The 22,224-nt window shown below is 43.1% G+C and overlaps 1 protein-coding gene across 2 annotated transcripts; it reads left to right on the top strand.

Moving 5' to 3' along the window:
- Positions 1 to 1,789: 1,789 nt before the first annotated feature.
- Positions 1,790 to 19,918, top strand: sult6b1 (sulfotransferase family, cytosolic, 6b, member 1). Of its 2 annotated transcripts, XM_058650732.1 has the most exons (8): positions 1,790 to 2,161; positions 8,718 to 8,830; positions 8,981 to 9,070; positions 9,156 to 9,282; positions 9,446 to 9,540; positions 9,641 to 9,797; positions 16,616 to 16,796; positions 19,763 to 19,918. In XM_058650732.1, the coding sequence occupies exons 1-7, from the start codon at positions 1,945 to 1,947 to the stop codon at positions 16,768 to 16,770; spliced, it is 954 nt and encodes a 317-aa protein (XP_058506715.1). In that variant the 5' UTR covers positions 1,790 to 1,944; the 3' UTR covers positions 16,771 to 16,796; positions 19,763 to 19,918. The 2 variants fall into 2 exon arrangements, with proteins under 2 accessions (XP_058506715.1, XP_058506714.1); XM_058650731.1 differs by lacking the exon at positions 19,763 to 19,918 and having other exon boundaries at positions 1,791 to 2,161; positions 16,616 to 16,972.
- The last annotated feature ends 2,306 nt before the right edge of the window (positions 19,919 to 22,224 follow it).

Here is a 22,224-nt window from a genome sequence, read left to right as displayed (position 1 = left end):
TTGTACGTTGTTTGTACGTTGTTTGTACGTTGTTTGCTGACCTTTCACCCCTCACATACTTCGCCATGAAGAGATGATCGGCGTCGTTTCTCTGCACCATCTTGTTCTCCCTTTTTCTTACACAGTGATTCTTTGTGTGTATGACTTTTACAATGACTGCACCACACGTGTTGGGTACATTGTCTTGCCTTGTGTCCTTTTGCTCCACATCTGTAACATGTTATGATGACAACTCCATTCCTTCTATTAAAGTGTGTCTGGATGCTTTGTTTCCCACTGGTTTTAATCATTATTATCTTCATTTGCTCTTATTACATAGTCACTAACACTCTGGTTGTCAGCCATGCGTAACTTTGTCTTGCTTTTGCCAGAGTAAAGCTCTTCCAATATTTGAAGAGCTTTCCTACCATCATCATCATCAGCGTCGTGCCTTATTAGCGACAGGCTTTTAAAGTCTCCAAAAGTCTTATTAACTCGGTGCTCCTCACTCACCTCTCCAGGTTCACGTAGGATGGTCTCTTTTCATTGTTGGATGTGCAGGTGACCAAGAAGTCTTGTTTCCCAAAGGTCATACTTCTCTTGGGTTCCATCAAAGAAAAGTTGTGGTGAATCATTCCAGCCGCTCGCTTATCTGTTAGCTCTCGCGTAGTAATACTTCGCGAAGCTTATTTTTCACCAAATTATTGTGACTTCTCTCTTAAGTTGTCCCACATCGTCTGTAGAAGCTTCTCTTCTCCACGCCGTTAAACTTAAACTTGTCCATAACCTGTTGAGCAAGGTGCGCAATCTTCATCTTACGTGTAGGAATGAACAAGAGTTATCTTCAGCCAACAGGCATATATATATATATATATATATATATATATATATATATATATATGTATATACATATATACATATTTATTTATCTTTTTTAAGTCTATCGTTCATCCACCAGCCTAACCTCGATGTCAAGTCAACACAGGAGAACACCCCGTTTCCGGGGGAAGTGACAAATCACAACAGGAGAGCTTTCACAATAAAAGCCCTGGTGTAAAGACGTCATCATTCAATAATATTTAACAATATTTTTTATTTTTCACGTGTTAAAAGTTTGTATTGATGGTGGATGATGGTGGATGAAAAAGGAAAATGTGGAACTCGTTCACAGCTGTAGTTTTATTAAGATCACGCCTCTGTTTTTCAACTTTTATAATGAATTCATTTTTTTGATACAATGTTTTAATAATGGTTGATGACTCGGTCTGTGATGTGTGTCTGTTAAATAAAGAATTGTTATCAATAAAAAAATAAAAGTTGTTCCCCATTGGCAGGTCAGAGGTCAGAAATCAAGAAAAAGAACAAATCCAACATGAGACACGTCAATGAATGTGTTTATTGTTTCAAATGCTCTCTAAACTAAATTCAGTAAATCAGAAAAAAATGACTCAGAAAAACAGAAAAACAAACCATAATTTTTTTTTCAAGTGAATGCAATGCACTTCCGTAAGAAAGAAAGAAAGAAAGAAAGAAAGAAAGAAAGGAAGAAAGAAAGTTGAGCTCAAGAAAAACTTGTTTTGGCCTGGAGTCTTTAGAGTCCACAGAAACTTCTCTGAGAAAGAGAGTGTGACACATGCTGGTCCCACCCAACTGTGTGTGTGTGTGTGTGTGTGTGTGTGTGTGTGTGTGTGCGTGTGTGTGTGTGCGTGTGTGTGTGTGTGCGTTGTGTAGCTCTAATCTGATGAACTTTGCACACATGTCTTTCATCAATCACTCCTCATATTTACATTTCCTGTGTGTGAAGCAGGAGGAGGTGCTTGGTGCCACCTCCTCCTTTACTACTCTCTCTCTCTGTGTCGACAGTAGCAGCCTCTCGTTCTTCAGCTTCAAACTCTGTGTGTTTGCAGAAGTTGTCGCTGTTGTTGAGTTGAATCGTTGTGAAAAGTGAAGCAGTGTTGGATCAGGATGAGCAGCAGCAGCAGCAGCAGCAGCAGCAGCAGCTTCCACACAGCTCTGCAGGCCAGGATGGAGAAGGTGAAGGAGATGAGTGAAGAGGAGAAGCTCTACAGATACAACGGCGTGTTGTACCCGACCCTCCTGTGTCCTGAGGAACATCTGAAGGCTCTGGAGAAGATGGAAGCTCGAGAGGACGACGTCCTGCTGGTGGCTTATCCCAAGTGTGGTGAGTAACTAAGACAACATGAGAAAAACCAGAACCATTAGCTGGAACCACACTGGACTTAGATGTCTCTCAAAACACACAGGATCTCGATCCATCTGTCCTCTGGAGGCTCTGCCCTCTGTCCTCTGGAGGGTATTATCAGACATTCTTCCTGGGTGTAGGTCTGAGGGATCAGAGTCTAGAGATGGTTCAGGGTCTAGAGATGGTTCAGGGTCTAGAGATGGTTCAGGGTCCAGAGATGGTTCAGGGTCTAGAGATGGTACAGGGTCCAGAGATGGTTCAGGGTCTACAGATGGTTCAGGGTCTAGAGATGGTTCAGGGTCCAGAGATGGTTCAGGGTCTAGAGATGGTTCAGGGTCTAGAGATGGTTCAGGGTCCAGAGATGGTTCAGGGTCTACAGATGGTTCAGGGTCTAGAGATGGTTCAGGGTCCAGAGATGGTTCAGGGTCTAGAGATGGTTCAGGGTCTAGAGATGGTTCAGGGTCCAGAGATGGTTCAGGGTCTAGAGATGGTTCAGGATCTAGAGATGGTTCAGGGTCTAGAGGTGGTTCAGGGTCCAGAGATGGTTCAGGGTCCAGAGATGGTTCTGGGTCCAGAAGGACCAGAGTCTCATAATCCTCTGGTTCCTGAAGGAAACTTCATCTGAAGTCTGACGAGGAAGTTTGCATGTCCAAGAATGTGCTGAGTCATGATCCTGCAGATGACTCAGCAAAAGTTGAGTCAGATTGATTACAATCATGTTTATTAACACATGAGTCACATGATCACAGAAATCAACCAACCAGCTGTGTGGAGAAGTTCTGCTCTAAACTCATGAAGTTTAAACTCAGTGAGTGTGTGTGAGTCTGTGGGTGTTTGTGGGTGTTTGTGAGTCTGTGTGTGTGTGTGTGTGTGTGTGTGAGTCTGTGTGTGTGAGTGTGTGTGTGAATGTGTGTGTGTGCGTGTGTGTGTCTGTGTGTGTGTGTGTGTGAGTCTGTGTGTGTTTGTGAGTCTGTGTCTGTGTGTGTGAGTCTGCGTGTGTGTGTGTGTGTGTGTGCGTGTGTGTGTCTGTGTGTGTGTGTGAGTCTGTGTGTGTTTGTGAGTCTGTGTCTGTGTGTCTGTGTGTGTGAGTCTGCGTGTGTGTGTGTGTGCGTGTGTGTGTCTGTGTGTGTGTGTGAGTCTGTGTGTGTTTGTGAGTCTGTGTGTGTGTGAGTGTCTGTGTGTGAGTCTGTGTGTGTGTGTGTGCGCGCGTGCGTGTGTGTGTGTGTGTGTGTGAGTGTGTGTTTATATGCGTGTGTGTGTGTGCGCGCGTGTGTGTGTGTGCGTGGGTGTGTGTATGTGTGTGTCTGTGTGTGTGTATGTGTGTGTGCGTGCGTGGGTGTGTGTGTGTGTGTGAGTCTGTGTGTGTGAGTCTGTGTGTGTTTGTGAGTCTGTGTGTGTGTGTGTGTGTGTGTGTGAGTGTCTGTGTGAGTCTGTGTGTGTGTGTGTGCGCACATGTGCGTGCGTGTGCGTGTGTGTGTGTGCACGTTTGTGTGTGTGTGTGCGCGCGTGTGTGTGTATGTGCGTGTGTGTGTGCGCGCGTGTGTGTGTGTGCAAAGATCTCTTTAAAGAAGTCAACACTCCCTGAAGAGAAAATACCTCACATTCTTCAAACTAAACTGTGAGACAAAGGACGTCGAAGACAAGACTGAGGTGATGTTAATCTGTCTGTGTGTGTGTGTGTGTGTGTTCACATGAGAAGAGGTCCAAGCGCACACACACACACACACACACACACACACACAGACACACACTCACACACAGACACACACTCACACACAGACACACACTCACACACAGACACACACGCACACACACAGACACACACACACACACACACACACACACACACATCATGATGACACAGCTTATTTTCCTCTGGGCGTGGCGGTGGGTGTGGCTTCTCTGTGAGCCTCTGATGTCACTTAGCAGTTGTCAAAGATAAAACATATCTGAGTGAAATATGACGACCTTTGACCTCTGAAGCCTTAGTTGTTCTTAGTCAGTGGTTCAAGTTATAATAAAGTTATTAGTAACTCTTTCTATCAGAATCCAGAATCAGAAAACTTTATTGATCTCTGAGGAGCTGCACCTATTCAAAGAGCATGAAACAAAGGATATCTAATCAAATGTATTTAGAAAGCACATTTAAAAACAACAGAGTTGACCAAAGGGCTGTACAGCTAGACATAAAAACAACATAAGCATTAAAATAAAAATAAAAGCATTAAGACCAGTAGGAAAGGAAAGAAAAGATGGATTCAAATAGGCAACTCTCATGCCGAGCCAAATACCAAGGAGTAAAAGTGCGTTTTGAGGTTTGATTTAAAAACAGGCAGTGAGGGGGACAGCCCAACATGTGGCGGCAGAGCGTTCCAGAGCTTTGGAGCTGCAACTGAAAAGGCTCTGTCCCCCCTAAGAATCAGTCCAGACCTCGGGACAGCCAGAAGCAGCTGGTTAGATGATCTGAGTGTCCTGGATAAATGAAGTGGTTTTAAAAGGTCTATGAGATACTGTGGAGATTGCCCGTGCAATGATTTATATGTTAATAATAAAATCTTAAAATCAATCCTAAAATGCACAGGAAGCCAGTGAAGTGAAGCTAGAACAGGACAGATGTGCTGATGTTTACGAGGACCAGTTACAAGACGAGCTGCTGCAGGCGAGACAGAGAGGCGTGGCTAACACCAACGTAGAGCGCATTAAGGTCGTCAAGACGTGTGGTGATAAAAGCATGCATAACCGTTTTAAAATCATTAAGAGATAAAAAGGACTTAACCTTGGATAAAAGACGCAGATGGAAAAAACTTGATTTGACTACTGAGTTTATCTGTTTGTCCATTTTGAAATCCTTATCCATGAAGACCCCTAAATTCTTTACAGACGGTTTGATAAAAGATTCCAGGGGGGGAAGGTCCAAGACGGGGTTGTGTCTGTGTCCACTTGGTCCAAAAAGAATGACTTCTGTTTTGTTTTCATTGAGCATTAAAACATTTAAAGCCATCTAGTCTTTGATGTCCTTAAGACAAGCAAGCAATGTGCTCAAAGAATTCGGGTCTTTCTTTTTTAAGGGCAGGTAAAGTTGCATAAAATGGTAGGATATTCCATATTTCCTAAGAACAGACCCTAGGGGAAGCATGTATAAAGAAAATAAAATTGGACCAAGTATAGAGCCTTGGGGATATCCACAAGAGGATAGAATAAATATTTTTTTTAGATACTTTATTAATCCCCTTAGGGAAATTAATCCCTAGCGCCCGGGGAGCATTGGGAGTTGGGTACCTTGCTCAGGGGTACCCCAGCCCTTTTTTGGCCGGGTGGGGATTTGAACCGCGACCTTCCGGTTACAAGTCAAGTTCCCTTTCCACTTGGCCACGGGCTGCCCCCAAATAAGAATAAGAATAATAAAAAGAAACTGAACAAGAGTACACATAAAGATAAGTAAACATATGCACTCTTTTGTAAAATGTCAATATAAACAGTATTGAATGGATAATCCAGATCTCTCGTGTGTTAACTAAGCATTCATGAATGTTATTCAGGTCAATGAAGTTATTACTTCATCTAAGTTAATGTCAGTAATAATAAGTGTTAACTAACAGTGATAACTCACAGTGTTAACTAACAGTGATAACTCACAGTGTTAACTCACAGTGTTAACTAACAGTGCCAACTAACAGTGATAACTAACAGTGATAACTCATAGTGTTAACTAACAGTGATAACTAACAGTGATAACTCACAGTGTTAATTAACAGTGATAACTCAGTGTTAACTAACAGTGTTAACTAACAGTGATAACTAACAGTGTTAACTAACAATGATAACTAACAGTGATAACGCACAGTGTTAACTAACAGTGTTAACTAACAGTGATAACTAACAGTGATAACTAACAGTATTAACTCACAATGTTAACTAACAGTGCTAACTAACAGTGATAACTAACAGTGATAACTCACAGATGATAACTAACAGTGTTAACTCACAGTGCTAACTAACAGTGTTAACTCACAGTGATAACTCACAGTGTTAACTCACAGATGATAACTAACAGTGTTAACTCACAGTGCTAACTAACAGTGTTAACTCACAGTGATAACTCACAGTGTTAACTCACAGATGATAACTAACAGTGTTAACTCACAGTGCTAACTAACAGCGTTAACTGACAGTGATAACTCACAGTGTTAACTCACAGATGATAACTAACAGCGTTAACTCACAGTGTTAACTAACAGTGATAACTCACACTGTTAACTCACAGTGTTAACTAACAGTGAAAACTAACAGTGCTAACTAACAGTGTTAACTCACAGTGATAACTAACAGTGTTAACTAACAGGGATAACTAACAGTGATAACTCACAGTCATAACTCACAGTGATAACTAACAGTGTTAACTAACAGGGATAACTAACATTGATAACTCACAGTGTTAACTAACAGGGATAACTAACAGTGATAACTAAGAGTGATAACTCACAGTGTTAACTAACAGTGTTAACTAACTGTGTTAACTCAGTGTTAACTCACAGTGATAACTCAAAGTGTTAACTAACAGTGTTAACTCACAGTGTTAACTAACAGTGATAACTAACTGTGTTAACTCAGTGTTAACTCACAGTGATAACTCACAGTGTTAACTAACAGTGTTAACTCACAGTGTTAACTAACAGTGTTAACTAACTGTGTTAACTCAGTGTTAACTCACAGTGATAACTCACAGTGTTAACTAACAGTGTTAACTCACAGTGTTAACTAACAGTGATAACTAACATTGATAACTAACAGTGCTAACTAACAGTATTAACTAACAGTGAAAACTAACAATGATAACTAACAGTGATAACTCACAGTGATAACTCACAGTGTTAACTAACAGTGATAACTAACAGTGTTAACGCACAGTGATAACTAACATTGATAACTAACAGTGCTAATTAACAGTGTTAACTAACAGTGAAAACTAACAATGATAACTAACAGTGTTAACTAACAGTGTTAACTCACAGTGTTAACTAACATTGTTAACTAACAGTGATAACTAACAGTGTTAACTCACAGTGATAACTAACAGTGCTAACTAACAGTGTTAACTAACAGTGTTAACTCACAGTGTTAACTAACATTGTTAACTAACAGTGATAACTAACAGTGTTAACTCACAGTGATAACTAACAGTGTTAACTAACAGGGATAACTAACATTGATAACTCACAGTGTTAACTAACAGGGATAACTAACAGTGATAACTAAGAGTGATAACTCACAGTGTTAACTAACAGTGTTAACTAACTGTGTTAACTCAGTGTTAACTCACAGTGATAACTCACAGTGTTAACTAACAGTGTTAACTCACAGTGTTAACTAACAGTGATAACTAACTGTGTTAACTCAGTGTTAACTCACAGTGATAACTCACAGTGTTAACTAACAGTGTTAACTCACAGTGTTAACTAACAGTGTTAACTAACTGTGTTAACTCAGTGTTAACTCACAGTGATAACTCACAGTGTTAACTAACAGTGTTAACTCACAGTGTTAACTAACAGTGATAACTAACATTGATAACTAACAGTGCTAACTAACAGTGTTAACTAACAGTGAAAACTAACAATGATAACTAACAGTGATAACTCACAGTGATAACTCACAGTGTTAACTAACATTGATAACTAACAGTGCTAATTAACAGTGTTAACTAACAGTGTTAACTAACAGTGAAAACTAACAGTGAAAACTAACAGTGTTAACTAACAGTGTTAACTCACAGTGTTAACTAACATTGTTAACTAACAGTGATAACTAACAGTGTTAACTCACAGTGATAACTAACAGTGCTAACTAACAGTGTTAACTAACAGTGATAACTCACAGTGATAACTCACAGCGTTAACTAACAGTGTTAACTAACAGTTTTAACTAACAATGATAACAGTTAAAAGCTAACAGTGATAACTAACAGTGTTAACTAACAGTGTTAACTAACAGTGATAACTAACAGTTTACTGTGTCTTCAGTTTATGTAGAATAGAACTAAATCAATTATCAATAATCAATAACTCAATTATAACAATAACCATTATTACCCTTAATTCATGTGTGTGTACTTTTACTACTACAATAATATTACATTAGATTTTAACTTTTGAACTTTAAAGTGGTGAAGACATGTATGTAAACACACTGTTTGTGTGTGTGTGTGTGTGTGTTAGTGTGTGTGCGGGTATTACTAATGTTGTGGGGACCTAAAACTGTTTACACAGTCACATTATGGGGACTTGTCTTCCTTGTGGGGACAAAAATCAAGTCCCCACAACGTAAATGACTACATTTTAAGGTGAAGATATTTTTTAAGGTTAGGTTGAGGTTAGGATTAGGATTAGGCCAGTAGTAATTGTGGTAAAGGTTAGAGTAAGTCTCCAGGAAATGAATGTAAGTCAATGCAATCTCCCCTCAAGTCATGAATTTCCAACTGTGTGTGTGTGTGTCTGTGTGTGTCTGTGTGTGTGTGTCTGTGTGTGTGTGTGTGCAGGTTTTAACTGGATGGTCGGGGTGATGAAGAGAATCATCGCTGAAGCCACAGGAACAAAAAGTGAAGCTAAGACGCCACCACTGCTAGAGTTCTCTGCACCAGACTGTATGAAGGTACAGCTGTGTGTGTGAATGAGTGAGTGATTGAGTGAGTGTGTGAGTGAGTGAGGGATTCATATTCATAATCAAATGTAAAGTAAAGTGTCTCTAACTATTGGTGTGTGTCTCATTGATTTATTCATGTGTTGAATGTTTGGCCCTCAGTTGATGGACGAGATGCCGTCTCCTAGGTTACTGGGGACTCACCTTCATCCTGACAACATCCCGAATTCCTTCAAAGAAAAGAAAACCAAGGTAAACGACCTCATGTGCTCCGCCCTCTTCTTCTTCACCATGGCGACTGAAACAGCATGAAGCTTGTCATTGTTGTTGTTGGCAGATGTTGGTGGTCTTCAGGAATCCGAAGGACACTCTGGTTTCCTTCTTTCACTTCACCAACAATAATCCCGTCCTGCCGTCAGGACAGTCCTGGGAATCTTTCTACTCTCACTTCCTGAATGGAGACGGTGAGTAAACCATCATCATCATCATCATCATTTATATATGATGTTTAACGTATGAACGTGATTTATTTTTCTGATGATCTCACGCTGCATGTAGCATTAACAAAGCAACAGACCCACAATGCAGTTCAGCAGCATGTGTTAATGACACTGTGTGTGTGTGTAGTTCCTTGGGGATCATACTTTGAGCACGCTTTAGCGTGGGAGAAGAGGATGAACGACCCTAACGTCATGGTGGTCACGTACGAGGAGCTGAAGCAGGTACAGTACCTCGAGTCTCTGGACGTGTCAGAAATCCTCACTCATGTGTTGCAGGAGTAAAAAAAGTAAAAAGTCTGTGATTCTTCATCCTGTCGTGTAGGACCTGAGTGACAACATCCGTCAGATCTCCCGTTTCTTTGGTTTCAGCCTGACGGAGGCTCAGGTTCAACAGGTGGCAGAGCAGAGCACCTTCACCGCCATGAAGGAACACGCCAACAACTCCCACGGAAACATGGGAAAAGTCATCTTCAGAAAAGGTTCTTGAAAATCTGTCAATGACTAAGTGTTCACATGTTTACTGGAGCTCAGGTCATAGTCTGACTAAGTGTTCACGTTTACTGGAGCTCAGGCGTTAGTCTGACTAAGTGTTCACATGTTACTGGAGCGCAGGTCATAGTCTGACAAAGTGTTCACATGTTTACTGGAGCTCAGGTCGTAGTGTTTACATGTTTACTGGAGCTCAGGCCGTAGTCTAACTAAGTGTTCACATGTTTACTGGAGCTCAGGTCATAGTCTGACAAAGTGTTCACATGTTTACTGGAGCTCAGGTCGTAGTGTTTACATGTTTACTGGAGCTCAGGCCGTAGTCTAACTAAGTGTTCACATGTTACTGGAGCTCAAGTCATAGTCTGACTAAGTGTTCACATGCTTACTGGAGCTCAGGCTGTAGTCGGACTACGTGTTCACATGTTTACTGGAGCTCAGGCAGTAGTCTGACTAAGTGTTCACATGTTTACTGGAGCTCAGGTCATAGTCTGACTACGTGTTCACATGTTTACTGGAGCTCACGCCGTAGTCTGACTAAGTGTTCACATGTTTACTGGAGCTCAGGCAGTAGTCTGACTAAGTGTTCACATGTTTACTGGAGCTCAGGTCATAGTCTGACTACGTGTTCACATGTTTACTGGAGCTCACGCCGTAGTCTGACTAAGTGTTCACATGTTTACTGGAGCTCAGGTCATAGTCTGACTAAGTGTTCACATGTTTACTGGAGCTCAGGCAGTAGTCTGACTAAGTGTTCACATGTTTACTGGAGCTCAGGTCATAGTCTGACTAAGTGTTCACATGTTTACTGGAGCTCAGGCGTTAGTCTGACTAAGTGTTCACATGTTACTGGAGCTCAGGCTGTAGTCTGACTAAGTGTTCATATGTTTACCGGAGCTAAGGCCGTAGTCTGACAAAGTGTTCACATGTTTACTGGAGCTCAGGTCGTAGTCTGACTACGGGTTCACATGTTACTGGAGCTCAGGTCATAGTCTGACTAAGTGTTCACATGTTTACTGGAGCTCAGGTCGTAGTGTTTACATGTTTACTGGAGCTCAGGCTGTAGTCTGAATAAGTGTTCAAATGTTTACTGGAGCTCAAGTCGTAGTCTGACCAAGTGTTCACATATTTACTGGAACTCAGGCCGTAGTCTGACTAGGTGTTCACATGTTTACTGGAGCTCAGGCTGTAGTCTGACTAAGTGTTCACATGTTTACTGGAGCTCAGGTCATAGTCTAACTAAGTGTTCACATGTTTACTGGAGCTCAGGTCGTAGTGTTTACATGTTTACTGGAGCTCAGGCCGTAGTCTAACTAAGTGTTCACATGTTACTGGAGCTCAAGTCATAGTCTGACTAAGTGTTCACATGCTTACTGGAGCTCAGGCTGTAGTCGGACTACGTGTTCACATGTTTACTGGAGCTCAGGTCGTAGTCTGACTAAGTGTTCACATGTTTACTGGAGCTCAGACGTTAGTCTGACTAAGTGTTCACATGTTTACTGGAGCTCAGGCCGTAGTCTAACTAAGTGTTCACATGTTACTGGAGCTCAAGTCATAGTCTGACTAAGTGTTCACATGCTTACTGGAGCTCAGGCTGTAGTCGGACTACGTGTTCACATGTTTACTGGAGCTCAGGTCGTAGTCTGACTAAGTGTTCACATGTTTACTGGAGCTCAGGCGTTAGTCTGACTAAGTGTTCACATGTTTACTGGAGCTCAGGTCATAGTCTGACTAAGTGTTCACATGTTACTGGAGCTCAGGCTGTAGTCTGACTAAGTGTTCATATGTTTACCGGAGCTAAGGCCGTAGTCTGACTAAGTGTTCACATGTTTACTGGAGCTCAGGTCGTAGTCTGACTACGGGTTCACATGTTACTGGAGCTCAGGTCATAGTCTGACTAAGTGTTCACATGTTTACTGGAGCTCAGTCGTAGTGTTTACATGTTTACTGGAGCTCAGGCTGTAGTCTGACTAAGTGTTCACATGTTTACTGGAGCTCAGGTCATAGTCTGACTAAGTGTTCACATGTTTACTGGAGCTCAGGCAGTAGTCTGACTAAGTGTTCACATGTTTACTGGAGCTCAGGTCATAGTCTGACTACGTGTTCACATGTTTACTGGAGCTCACGCCGTAGTCTGACTAAGTGTTCACATGTTTACTGGAGCTCAGGTCATAGTCCGACTAAGTGTTCACATGTTTACTGGAGCTCAGGCAGTAGTCTGACTAAGTGTTCACATGTTTACTGGAGCTCAGGTCATAGTCTGACTAAGTGTTCACATGTTTACTGGAGCTCAGGCAGTAGTCTGACTAAGTGTTCACATGTTTACTGGAGCTCAGGTCATAGTCTGACTACGCGTTCACATGTTTACTGGAGCTCACGCCGTAGTCTGACTAAGTGTTCACATGTTTACTGGAGCTCAGGTCATAGTCTGACTAAGTGTTCACATGTTTACTGGAGCTCAGGTCATAGTCTAACTAAGTGTTCACATGTTTACTGGAGCTCAGGTCGTAGTGTTGACATGTTTACTGGAGCTCAGGCCGTAGTCTAACTAAGTGTTCACATGTTACTGGAGCTCAAGTCATAGTCTGACTAAGTGTTCACATGCTTACTGGAGCTCAGGCTGTAGTCGGACTACGTGTTCACATGTTTACTGGAGCTCAGGTCGTAGTCTGACTAAGTGTTCACATGTTTACTGGAGCTCAGACGTTAGTCTGACTAAGTGTTCACATGTTTACTGGAGCTCAGGCCGTAGTCTAACTAAGTGTTCACATGTTACTGGAGCTCAAGTCATAGTCTGACTAAGTGTTCACATGCTTACTGGAGCTCAGGCTGTAGTCGGACTACGTGTTCACATGTTTACTGGAGCTCAGGTCGTAGTCTGACTAAGTGTTCACATGTTTACTGGAGCTCAGGCGTTAGTCTGACTAAGTGTTCACATGTTTACTGGAGCTCAGGTCATAGTCTGACTAAGTGTTCACATGTTTACTGGAGCTCAGGCGTTAGTCTGACTAAGTGTTCACATGTTTACTGGAGCTCAGGTCATAGTCTGACTAAGTGTTCACATGTTACTGGAGCTCAGGCTGTAGTCTGACTAAGTGTTCATATGTTTACCGGAGCTAAGGCCGTAGTCTGACTAAGTGTTCACATGTTTACTGGAGCTCAGGTCGTAGTCTGACTACGGGTTCACATGTTACTGGAGCTCAGGTCATAGTCTGACTAAGTGTTCACATGTTTACTGGAGCTCAGTCGTAGTGTTTACATGTTTACTGGAGCTCAGGCTGTAGTCTGACTAAGTGTTCACATGTTTACTGGAGCTCAGGTCATAGTCTGACTAAGTGTTCACATGTTTACTGGAGCTCAGGCAGTAGTCTGACTAAGTGTTCACATGTTTACTGGAGCTCAGGTCATAGTCTGACTACGTGTTCACATGTTTACTGGAGCTCACGCCGTAGTCTGACTAAGTGTTCACATGTTTACTGGAGCTCAGGTCATAGTCCGACTAAGTGTTCACATGTTTACTGGAGCTCAGGCAGTAGTCTGACTAAGTGTTCACATGTTTACTGGAGCTCAGGTCATAGTCTGACTAAGTGTTCACATGTTTACTGGAGCTCAGGCAGTAGTCTGACTAAGTGTTCACATGTTTACTGGAGCTCAGGTCGTAGTCTGACTAAGTGTTCACATGTTTACTGGAGCTCAGACGTTAGTCTGACTAAGTGTTCACATGTTTACTGGAGCTCAGGCCGTAGTCTAACTAAGTGTTCACATGTTACTGGAGCTCAAGTCATAGTCTGACTAAGTGTTCACATGCTTACTGGAGCTCAGGCTGTAGTCGGACTACGTGTTCACATGTTTACTGGAGCTCAGGTCGTAGTCTGACTAAGTGTTCACATGTTTACTGGAGCTCAGGCGTTAGTCTGACTAAGTGTTCACATGTTTACTGGAGCTCAGGTCATAGTCTGACTAAGTGTTCACATGTTACTGGAGCTCAGGCTGTAGTCTGACTAAGTGTTCATATGTTTACCGGAGCTAAGGCCGTAGTCTGACTAAGTGTTCACATGTTTACTGGAGCTCAGGTCGTAGTCTGACTACGGGTTCACATGTTACTGGAGCTCAGGTCATAGTCTGACTAAGTGTTCACATGTTTACTGGAGCTCAGTCGTAGTGTTTACATGTTTACTGGAGCTCAGGCTGTAGTCTGACTAAGTGTTCACATGTTTACTGGAGCTCAGGTCATAGTCTGACTAAGTGTTCACATGTTTACTGGAGCTCAGGCAGTAGTCTGACTAAGTGTTCACATGTTTACTGGAGCTCAGGTCATAGTCTGACTACGTGTTCACATGTTTACTGGAGCTCACGCCGTAGTCTGACTAAGTGTTCACATGTTTACTGGAGCTCAGGTCATAGTCCGACTAAGTGTTCACATGTTTACTGGAGCTCAGGCAGTAGTCTGACTAAGTGTTCACATGTTTACTGGAGCTCAGGTCATAGTCTGACTAAGTGTTCACATGTTTACTGGAGTTCAGGCAGTAGTCTGACTAAGTGTTCACATGTTTACTGGAGCTCAGGTCATAGTCTGACTACGCGTTCACATGTTTACTGGAGCTCACGCCGTAGTCTGACTAAGTGTTCACATGTTTACTGGAGCTCAGGTCATAGTCTGACTAAGTGTTCACATGTTTACTGGAGCTCAGGCAGTAGTCTGACTAAGTGTTCACATGTTTACTGGAGCTCAGGTCATAGTCTGACTAAGTGTTCACATGTTTACTGGAGCTCAGGCGTTAGTCTGACTAAGTGTTCACATGTTACTGGAGCTCAGGCTGTAGTCTGACTAAGTGTTCATATGTTTACCGGAGCTAAGGCCGTAGTCTGACAAAGTGTTCACATGTTTACTGGAGCTCAGGTCGTAGTCTGACTACGGGTTCACATGTTACTGGCGCTCAGGTCATAGTCTGACTAAGTGTTCATATGTTTACCGGAGCTAAGGCCGTAGTCTGACAAAGTGTTCACATGTTTACTGGAGCTCAGGTCGTAGTCTGACTACGGGTTCACATGTTACTGGCGCTCAGGTCATAGTCTGACTAAGTGTTCACATGTTTACTGGAGCTCAGGTCGTAGTGTTTACATGTTTACTGGAGCTCAGGCTGTAGTCTGAATAAGTGTTCAAATGTTTACTGGAGCTCAAGTCGTAGTCTGACCAAGTGTTCACATGTTTACTGGAACTCAGGCCGTAGTCTGACTAGGTGTTCACATGTTTACTGGAGCTCAGGCTGTAGTCTGACTAAGTGTTCACATGTTTACTGGAGCTCAGGTCATAGTCTAACTAAGTGTTCACATGTTTACTGGAGCTCAGGCCGTAGTCTGACTAAGTGTTCACATGTTTACTGGAGCTCAGGCAGTAGTCTGACTAAGTGTTCACATGTTTACTGGAGCTCAGGTCATAGTCTGACTAAGTGTTCACATGTTTACTGGAGCTCAGGCTGTAGTCTGACTAAGTGTTCACATGTTTACTGGAGCTCAGGTCATAGTCTGACTAAGTGTTCACATGTTTACTGGAGCTCAGGCAGTAGTCTGACTAAGTATTCACATGTTTACTGGAGCTCAGGTCATAGTCTGACTACGTGTTCACATGTTTACTGGAGCTCACGCCGTAGTCTGACTAAGTGTTCACATGTTTACTGGAGCTCAGGCAGTAGTCTGACTAAGTGTTCACATGTTTACTGGAACTCAGGTCATAGTCTCACTAAGAGTTCACATGTTTACTGGAGCTCAGGTCATAGTCTGACTAAGTGTTCACATGTTTACTGGAGCTCAGGCCGTAGTCTGACTAAGTGTTCACATGTTTACTGGAGCTCAGGTCATAGTCTGACTACGTGTTCACATGTTTACTGGAGCTCAGGTCATAGTCTAACTAAGTGTTCACATGTTTACTGGAGCTCAGGCCGTAGTCTGACTAAGTGTTCACATGTTTACTGGAGCTCAGGCAGTAGTCTGACTAAGTGTTCACATGTTTACTGGAGCTCAGGTCATAGTCTGACTAAGTTTTCACATGTTTACTGGAGCTCAGGCTGTAGTCTGACTAAGTGTTCACATGTTTACTGGAGCTCAGGTCATAGTCTGACTAAGTGTTCACATGTTTACTGGAGCTCAGGCAGTAGTCTGACTAAGTATTCACATGTTTACTGGAGCTCAGGTCATAGTCTGACTACGTGTTCACATGTTTACTGGAGCTCACGCCGTAGTCTGACTAAGTGTTCACATGTTTACTGGAGCTCAGGCAGTAGTCTGACTAAGTGTTCACATGTTTACTGGAACTCAGGTCATAGTCTCACTAAGAGTTCACATGTTTACTGGAGCTCAGGTCATAGTCTGACTAAGTGTTCACATGTTTACTGGAGCTCAGGCCGTAGTCTGACTAAGTGTTCACATGTTTACTGGAGCTCAGGTCATAGTCTGACTACGTGTTCACATGTTTACTGGAGCTCACGCCGTAGTCTGACTAAGTGTTCACATGTTTACTGGAGCTCAGGCAGTAGTCTGACTAAGTGCTCACATGTTTACTGGAGCTCAGGCTCAACACACACACACACACACACACATAGTGTACTTTCACTGAAGTGACCTCCAGTGGCAGAAAGTTACATGTTGTGCCTTTAAATTGTTTTTTGTCTGGAACTTTTATTTATTTCACGTCAAAGCAACATTTTTAATCACTGGGAATGAATGGATGAATGAATGAATGGATGAATGAATGAATGAATGAATGAATGAAAGGATTCATCACCTGTGACACATGTTTGTACTTGTGTCACAGGTGAAGTCGGAGACTGGAGGAACCATTTCACATCTGAGCAGAGCCGGGACATGGACCAGGTCTTTGACAAACACCTGGGAGGAACCAGGCTGGGAGTCAGACTCAACTACCAGCTGCACTGTCAGGAGGACGCAAGGACAGAGAAGAGGGAATGAGGAAGGAAGCAAGCAAGGAAGGAAGAGTCAGTAGGACATGTCCTTCAGTTGTTCTATCATGATTTAGTTCTTCAGTGTCTTCAATGTTTCTAAAGAAGCTGAAACTAAACATCATGACCTTAACTCTTCAAATCAAAGAAAATGTTGTTCCTGTTTAAAAACGGCAGCTAATGTGATTCTGAAAATAAACGTTTCTGTCTCACCTTTCTGTCTCCATCTATTCTGCTCAGCACTGGGACACTGACACTGAGACACTGACACTGACACTGAGACACTGAGACACTGACACTGACACTGAGACACTGAGACACTGACACTGACACTGAGACACTGAGACACTGAGACACTGAGACACTGACACTGACACTGAGACACTGAGACACTGACACTGACACTGACACTGAGACACAGAGACACAGAGACACTGACACTGAGACACTGACACTGACACTGACACTGAGACACTGAGACACTGACACTGACACTGAGACACTGACACTGACACTGACACACTGACACACTGACACACTGACACACTGACACTGATACACTGGGACACTGGGACACTGAGACACTGACACTGAGACACTGACACTGACACTGACACTGACACTGACACTGACACTGACACACTGACACACTGACACACTGACACTGAGACACTGAGACACTGACACTGACACTGAGACACTGACACTGACACTGACACTGAGACACTGACACTGACACTGACACTGACACTGACACTGAGACACTGAGACACTGACTGTCACTGACACTGACTGTCACTGACACTGACACACTGACACTGACACTGAGACACTGACACTGACACTGACACTGAGACACGGACACTGAGACACTGAGACACAGAGGCACAGAGACACTGACACTGACACTGAGACACTGAGACACTGACTGTCACTGACACTGACACTGACACTGACACTGACACTGACATTGACACTGACACTGACACTGACACTGACACTGACAGTGAGACACTGCCACTGCCACTGCCACTGACACAGAGACAGAGACAGAGACAGAGACAGAGACACTGACACTGAGACACTGACACTGACACTGACACTGACACTGACACTGACACTGACACTGACACTGAGACACTGACACTGAGACACTGACACTGAGACACTGGGACACTGAGATACTGACACTGGCACTGAGACACTGACACTGACACTGACACTGACACTGACACTGACACTGAGACACTGACACTGACACTGACACTGACACTGACACTGACAATGACACAGAGACACTGACACTGACACTGACACTGACAATGAGAGACTGACACTGACACTGACATTGACACTGACACTGACACTGACACTGACATTGACACTGACACTGACACTGACACTGACACTGACACTGAGACACTGACAGTGAGACACTGACACTGACACTGACACTGAGACACTGACAGTAAGACACTGACACTGAGACACTGACACTGACACTGAGACACTGACAGTAAGACACTGACACTGAGACACTGACACTGACACTGACACTGACACTGAGACACTGACAGTGACACTGACACTGACACTGACACTGACCTTGACACTGACACTGACACTGACACTGACACTGACCCTGAGACACTGACAGTGAGACACTGACAGTGAGACACTGCCACTGCCACTGCCACTGAGACACTGACACTGACACTGACACTGACACTGACACTGACACTGACACTGAGACACTGACACTGACACTGACACTGATAGTAAGACACTGACACTGAGACACTGACAGTGAGACACTGACACTGACACTGAGACACTGACACTGACACTGAGACACTGACACTGACACTGAGACACTGACACTGAGACACTGACACTGAGACACTGACAGTGAGACACTGACACTGACACTGACACTGACAGTAAGACACTGACACTGACACTGACACTGAGACACTGACACTGACACTGACAGTAAGACACTGACACTGACACTGACACTGACACTGACACTGAGACACTGAGACACTGCCACTGCCACTGAGACACTGAGACACTGACACTGACACTGACACTGAGACACTGACACTGACACTGACACTGACACTGACACTGACACTGACACTGACACTGAAACACTGACCCTGACACTGACACTGAGACACTGACACTGAGACACTGACCCTGACACTGACACTGACACTGACACTGACACTGACACTGACACTGACACTGACACTGACACTGAGACACTGACACTGACACTGACACTGAGACACTGACCCTGACACTGACACTGACCCTGACACTGACACTGACCCTGAGACACTGACACTGACACTGACACTGACACTGACACTGACACTGACACTGACACTGAGACACTGAGACACTGACAGTGAGACACTGACCCTGACACTGACACTGACACTGACACTGACCCTGAGACACTGACACTGACACTGACACTGACACTGACACTGACACTGAGACACTGACACTGACACTGACACTGAGACACTGACACTGACACTGACACTGAGACACTGACACTGACACTGACACTGACACTGACACTGACACTGACACTGACACTGACCCTGAGACACTGACACTGACACTGACACTGACACTGAGACACTGAGACACAGAGAGACTGAGCAACAATGGCTCACGCCTGACTCCTCCCTTTTATAATACTTTTACTACTTAGGCTTCAGTAGATTTTATATCAGAAAATGACTTTTGATACTTAAGTAAAGTAAATGTCATAAACTTTAAGTACTTTATATGTGAATGCTCATAATAATAATCTGTATGTATAATAATAAACTGTCCTCGAGGAGGAACTAGCTGTTGGAGGACTAGTCTTGCGGTGGAAGGAGGAGACTGGAGGAGGATGCGGAAGCGGATGAGACGGACTTTGAAGAAGCCACACGTTTATTTTTCTTTTCTTATTTTGTTTGTTTGTTTGTTTCCCGCAGTATCTGAGTGTTTTTGGGCGGTTGGCATAAACTGGTGTGTGACTGGATCGAGATGGCAAGCCAGGGGGATGAAGATGAGGATGAAATGGAGTGTGGTGGCTGGACGCCAGTATCTAGGAGAGAACGAGGACGGGGTCAAAACAAACGGGAGGAAATAAATCAAGGCAATAAAAGAGGGTGGAGAGAAGAGCGCGACGATTTAACCTTAAAAAAGTTTGTTCATACAGGTTATCTGTGGTAAACAGCTCACAGACCCAATCCCTCTGCAGGTGGTCATTAAGACTGGCTGTCCTTGGAGCGCAGTTAACTTTGTGCTGGTGTTAAACCAGTGGTTAAAATGGCTGTGTAGCTGTGTCACCTGTAATGTTCAATTCAATTCAATTCAATTCAATGTTATTTGTATAGATCATAACACACATGATCTCAGGTGTGTACATAGACAACATCAAGGAGAGCAGAGAAACACAACAGTTCACACAATGAGCAAACACTAGGCATCAGTGGAGAGAAAACACTCCCTCTTAACAGAAGAAGAAATCTCTGACAGAACCAGACTCACACATGTGCAGCATCTGCCTCGACCGGTCGGGGTGAAAGGAAAATGGGGGACAGCGGAGAGGAGGGGGACAGAAAGGGGGGAGAGAAAGGACAAGAGGGAGATGAGGTAGAGACAGAAGAGAGAGAGAGAGACCAGGAGCAGATACACAACAACTGTATCAAGTTACAAGTTTATACAGTTAATGATATCGACTTTTAATTATAGCACAATAATAATGGTGATGATATGTATGATATGGATAGCCTCGAAAACTGGATCTGGATCCTGCAACCTGCAAGATGAGGATACAGAGGGAGAGAGGGAGAGGGAAGGAAGGAAGGACACAAACTAGGGAGAGAAAGAGACAAGGTTAATGACATATAAAAAGTCATAATCATACCCTGAGTGTGAGAGAGTGAATGTGCGTGCACCACAGGAAAATCCCTCAGCAGTCTAGGTCTATAGCAGCAGAACTAAGAGATGGTCCAGGTTTCCCTGAACCAGCTCTAACTATAAGCTTTATCAAAAAGGAAAGTTTTAAGTCTAACTTTAAATACAGAGAGAGGCTCCGCCTCCTGAACTGTCATTGGAAGCTGGTTCCACAGGAGAGGAGGAGCCTGGTAACTGAAGGCTCCGCCTCCCATTCTGCTCTTACAGACTCTGGGAACCACAAGTAAACCTGTATTTTGTGACCTAAGTGGTCTGTTAGGGTGATAAGGTAAGACTAGGTCTTTCAGGTATGAAGGGGCCTGACCATTAAGTGCTTTGTACGTGAGGAGGAGGATTTTAAATTGAATTCTAAACTGTGGGTGGAGCCAGTGTAGAGAAGCTAACACTGGAGTTATATGGTCTCTCTTTCTAGTTCCTGTCAGAACTCGTGCTGCAGCATTTTGAATGAACTGAAGGGTTCTAACAGACTTGTTGGAACATCCTGATAATAAGGAGTTACAGTAATCTAATCTAGATGTAACAAAAGCATGAACTAGTTTTTCAGCATCCTGTAAAGACAGAATGTTTCTAATGTTCATAATGTTCCGCAGGTGGAAGAAGGCTGTTCTGGAAATGAGTTTTATGTGTGAATCAAATGACATTTCCTGGTCAAAAGTAACTCCAAGGTTCCTCACAGTGGAACTGGAAGCCATGGTGATGTCATCTAAAGTGACAATGTGATCAGAAAGTTTTTCTCTGAGGTGTTTAGGGCCGAGTATAAAAGTTTAAAAGTAGAAAGTTACAGGTCATCCAGGACTTAATGTCTCTGAGATATTCCTGGAGTTGAACAACCTGATTTATTTCATCCGGCCTCATTGATAAATATAGCTGTGTGTCATCTGCATAACAATGAAAGTGTATGTTGTGCTTTCTAATAATGTTCCCTAGAGGAAGCATATATAAGGTAAAAAGTATAGGCCCGAGCACTGAGCCTTGTGGAACTCCACAATTAACTGTTGTTTGTAGTGAGGCTTTATCATTAACATGAACAAACTGGAATCTATCAGATAAGTATGATTTAAACCAGCAGAGGGCAGCACCTGTGATACCAAGAGTCTGCTCCAATCTCTGCAGTAGAATATTATGATCAATGGTGTCAAATGCAGCACTAAGATCTAACAGGACAAGTAAAGAAACTAGACCATTATCTGAAGCCAAGAGAAGATCATTACTAACTTTAACTAGTGCTGTTTCTGTGCTATGGTTTAATCTAAAACCTGACTGAAAATCTTCAAACAGGCCATTAATGCGCAAATATTCACATCATTGATTAGCAACTGCCTTTTCTAAGATTTTAGAAACAAAGAGAAGATTAGATATAGGTCGGTAATTAGCTAAAATATCTGGGTCAAGGGTCGCTTTTTTGAGAAGGGGTTTAATAACTGCTATTTTAAAAGTTTGGGGCACATATCCAGTTAATAAGGATAGATTAATT

The sequence above is a fragment of the Solea solea genome, chromosome 15, assembly GCF_958295425.1.
Source record: "Solea solea chromosome 15, fSolSol10.1, whole genome shotgun sequence".
Taxonomy (NCBI): Eukaryota; Metazoa; Chordata; class Actinopteri; order Pleuronectiformes; family Soleidae; genus Solea; species Solea solea.
Note: the sequence above shows the minus strand (reverse complement) of the source record. Positions and strands in the feature narration are given on the sequence as shown.

What these genes read in the sequence shown, in the direction of transcription:
- sult6b1 (XM_058650732.1), top strand. Translation starts at nt 1,945, where the DNA reads ATGAGCAGCAGCAGCAGCAGCAGCAGCAGCAGCAGCTTCCACACAGCT. An exon ending in CTGCACCAGACTGTATGAAG is followed by an intron (nt 8,831 to 8,980) that starts GTACAGCTGTGT and finishes TTTGGCCCTCAG; the next exon opens with TTGATGGACGAGATGCCGTC. An exon ending in AAAAGTCATCTTCAGAAAAG is followed by an intron (nt 9,798 to 16,615) that starts GTTCTTGAAAAT and finishes CTTGTGTCACAG; the next exon opens with GTGAAGTCGGAGACTGGAGG.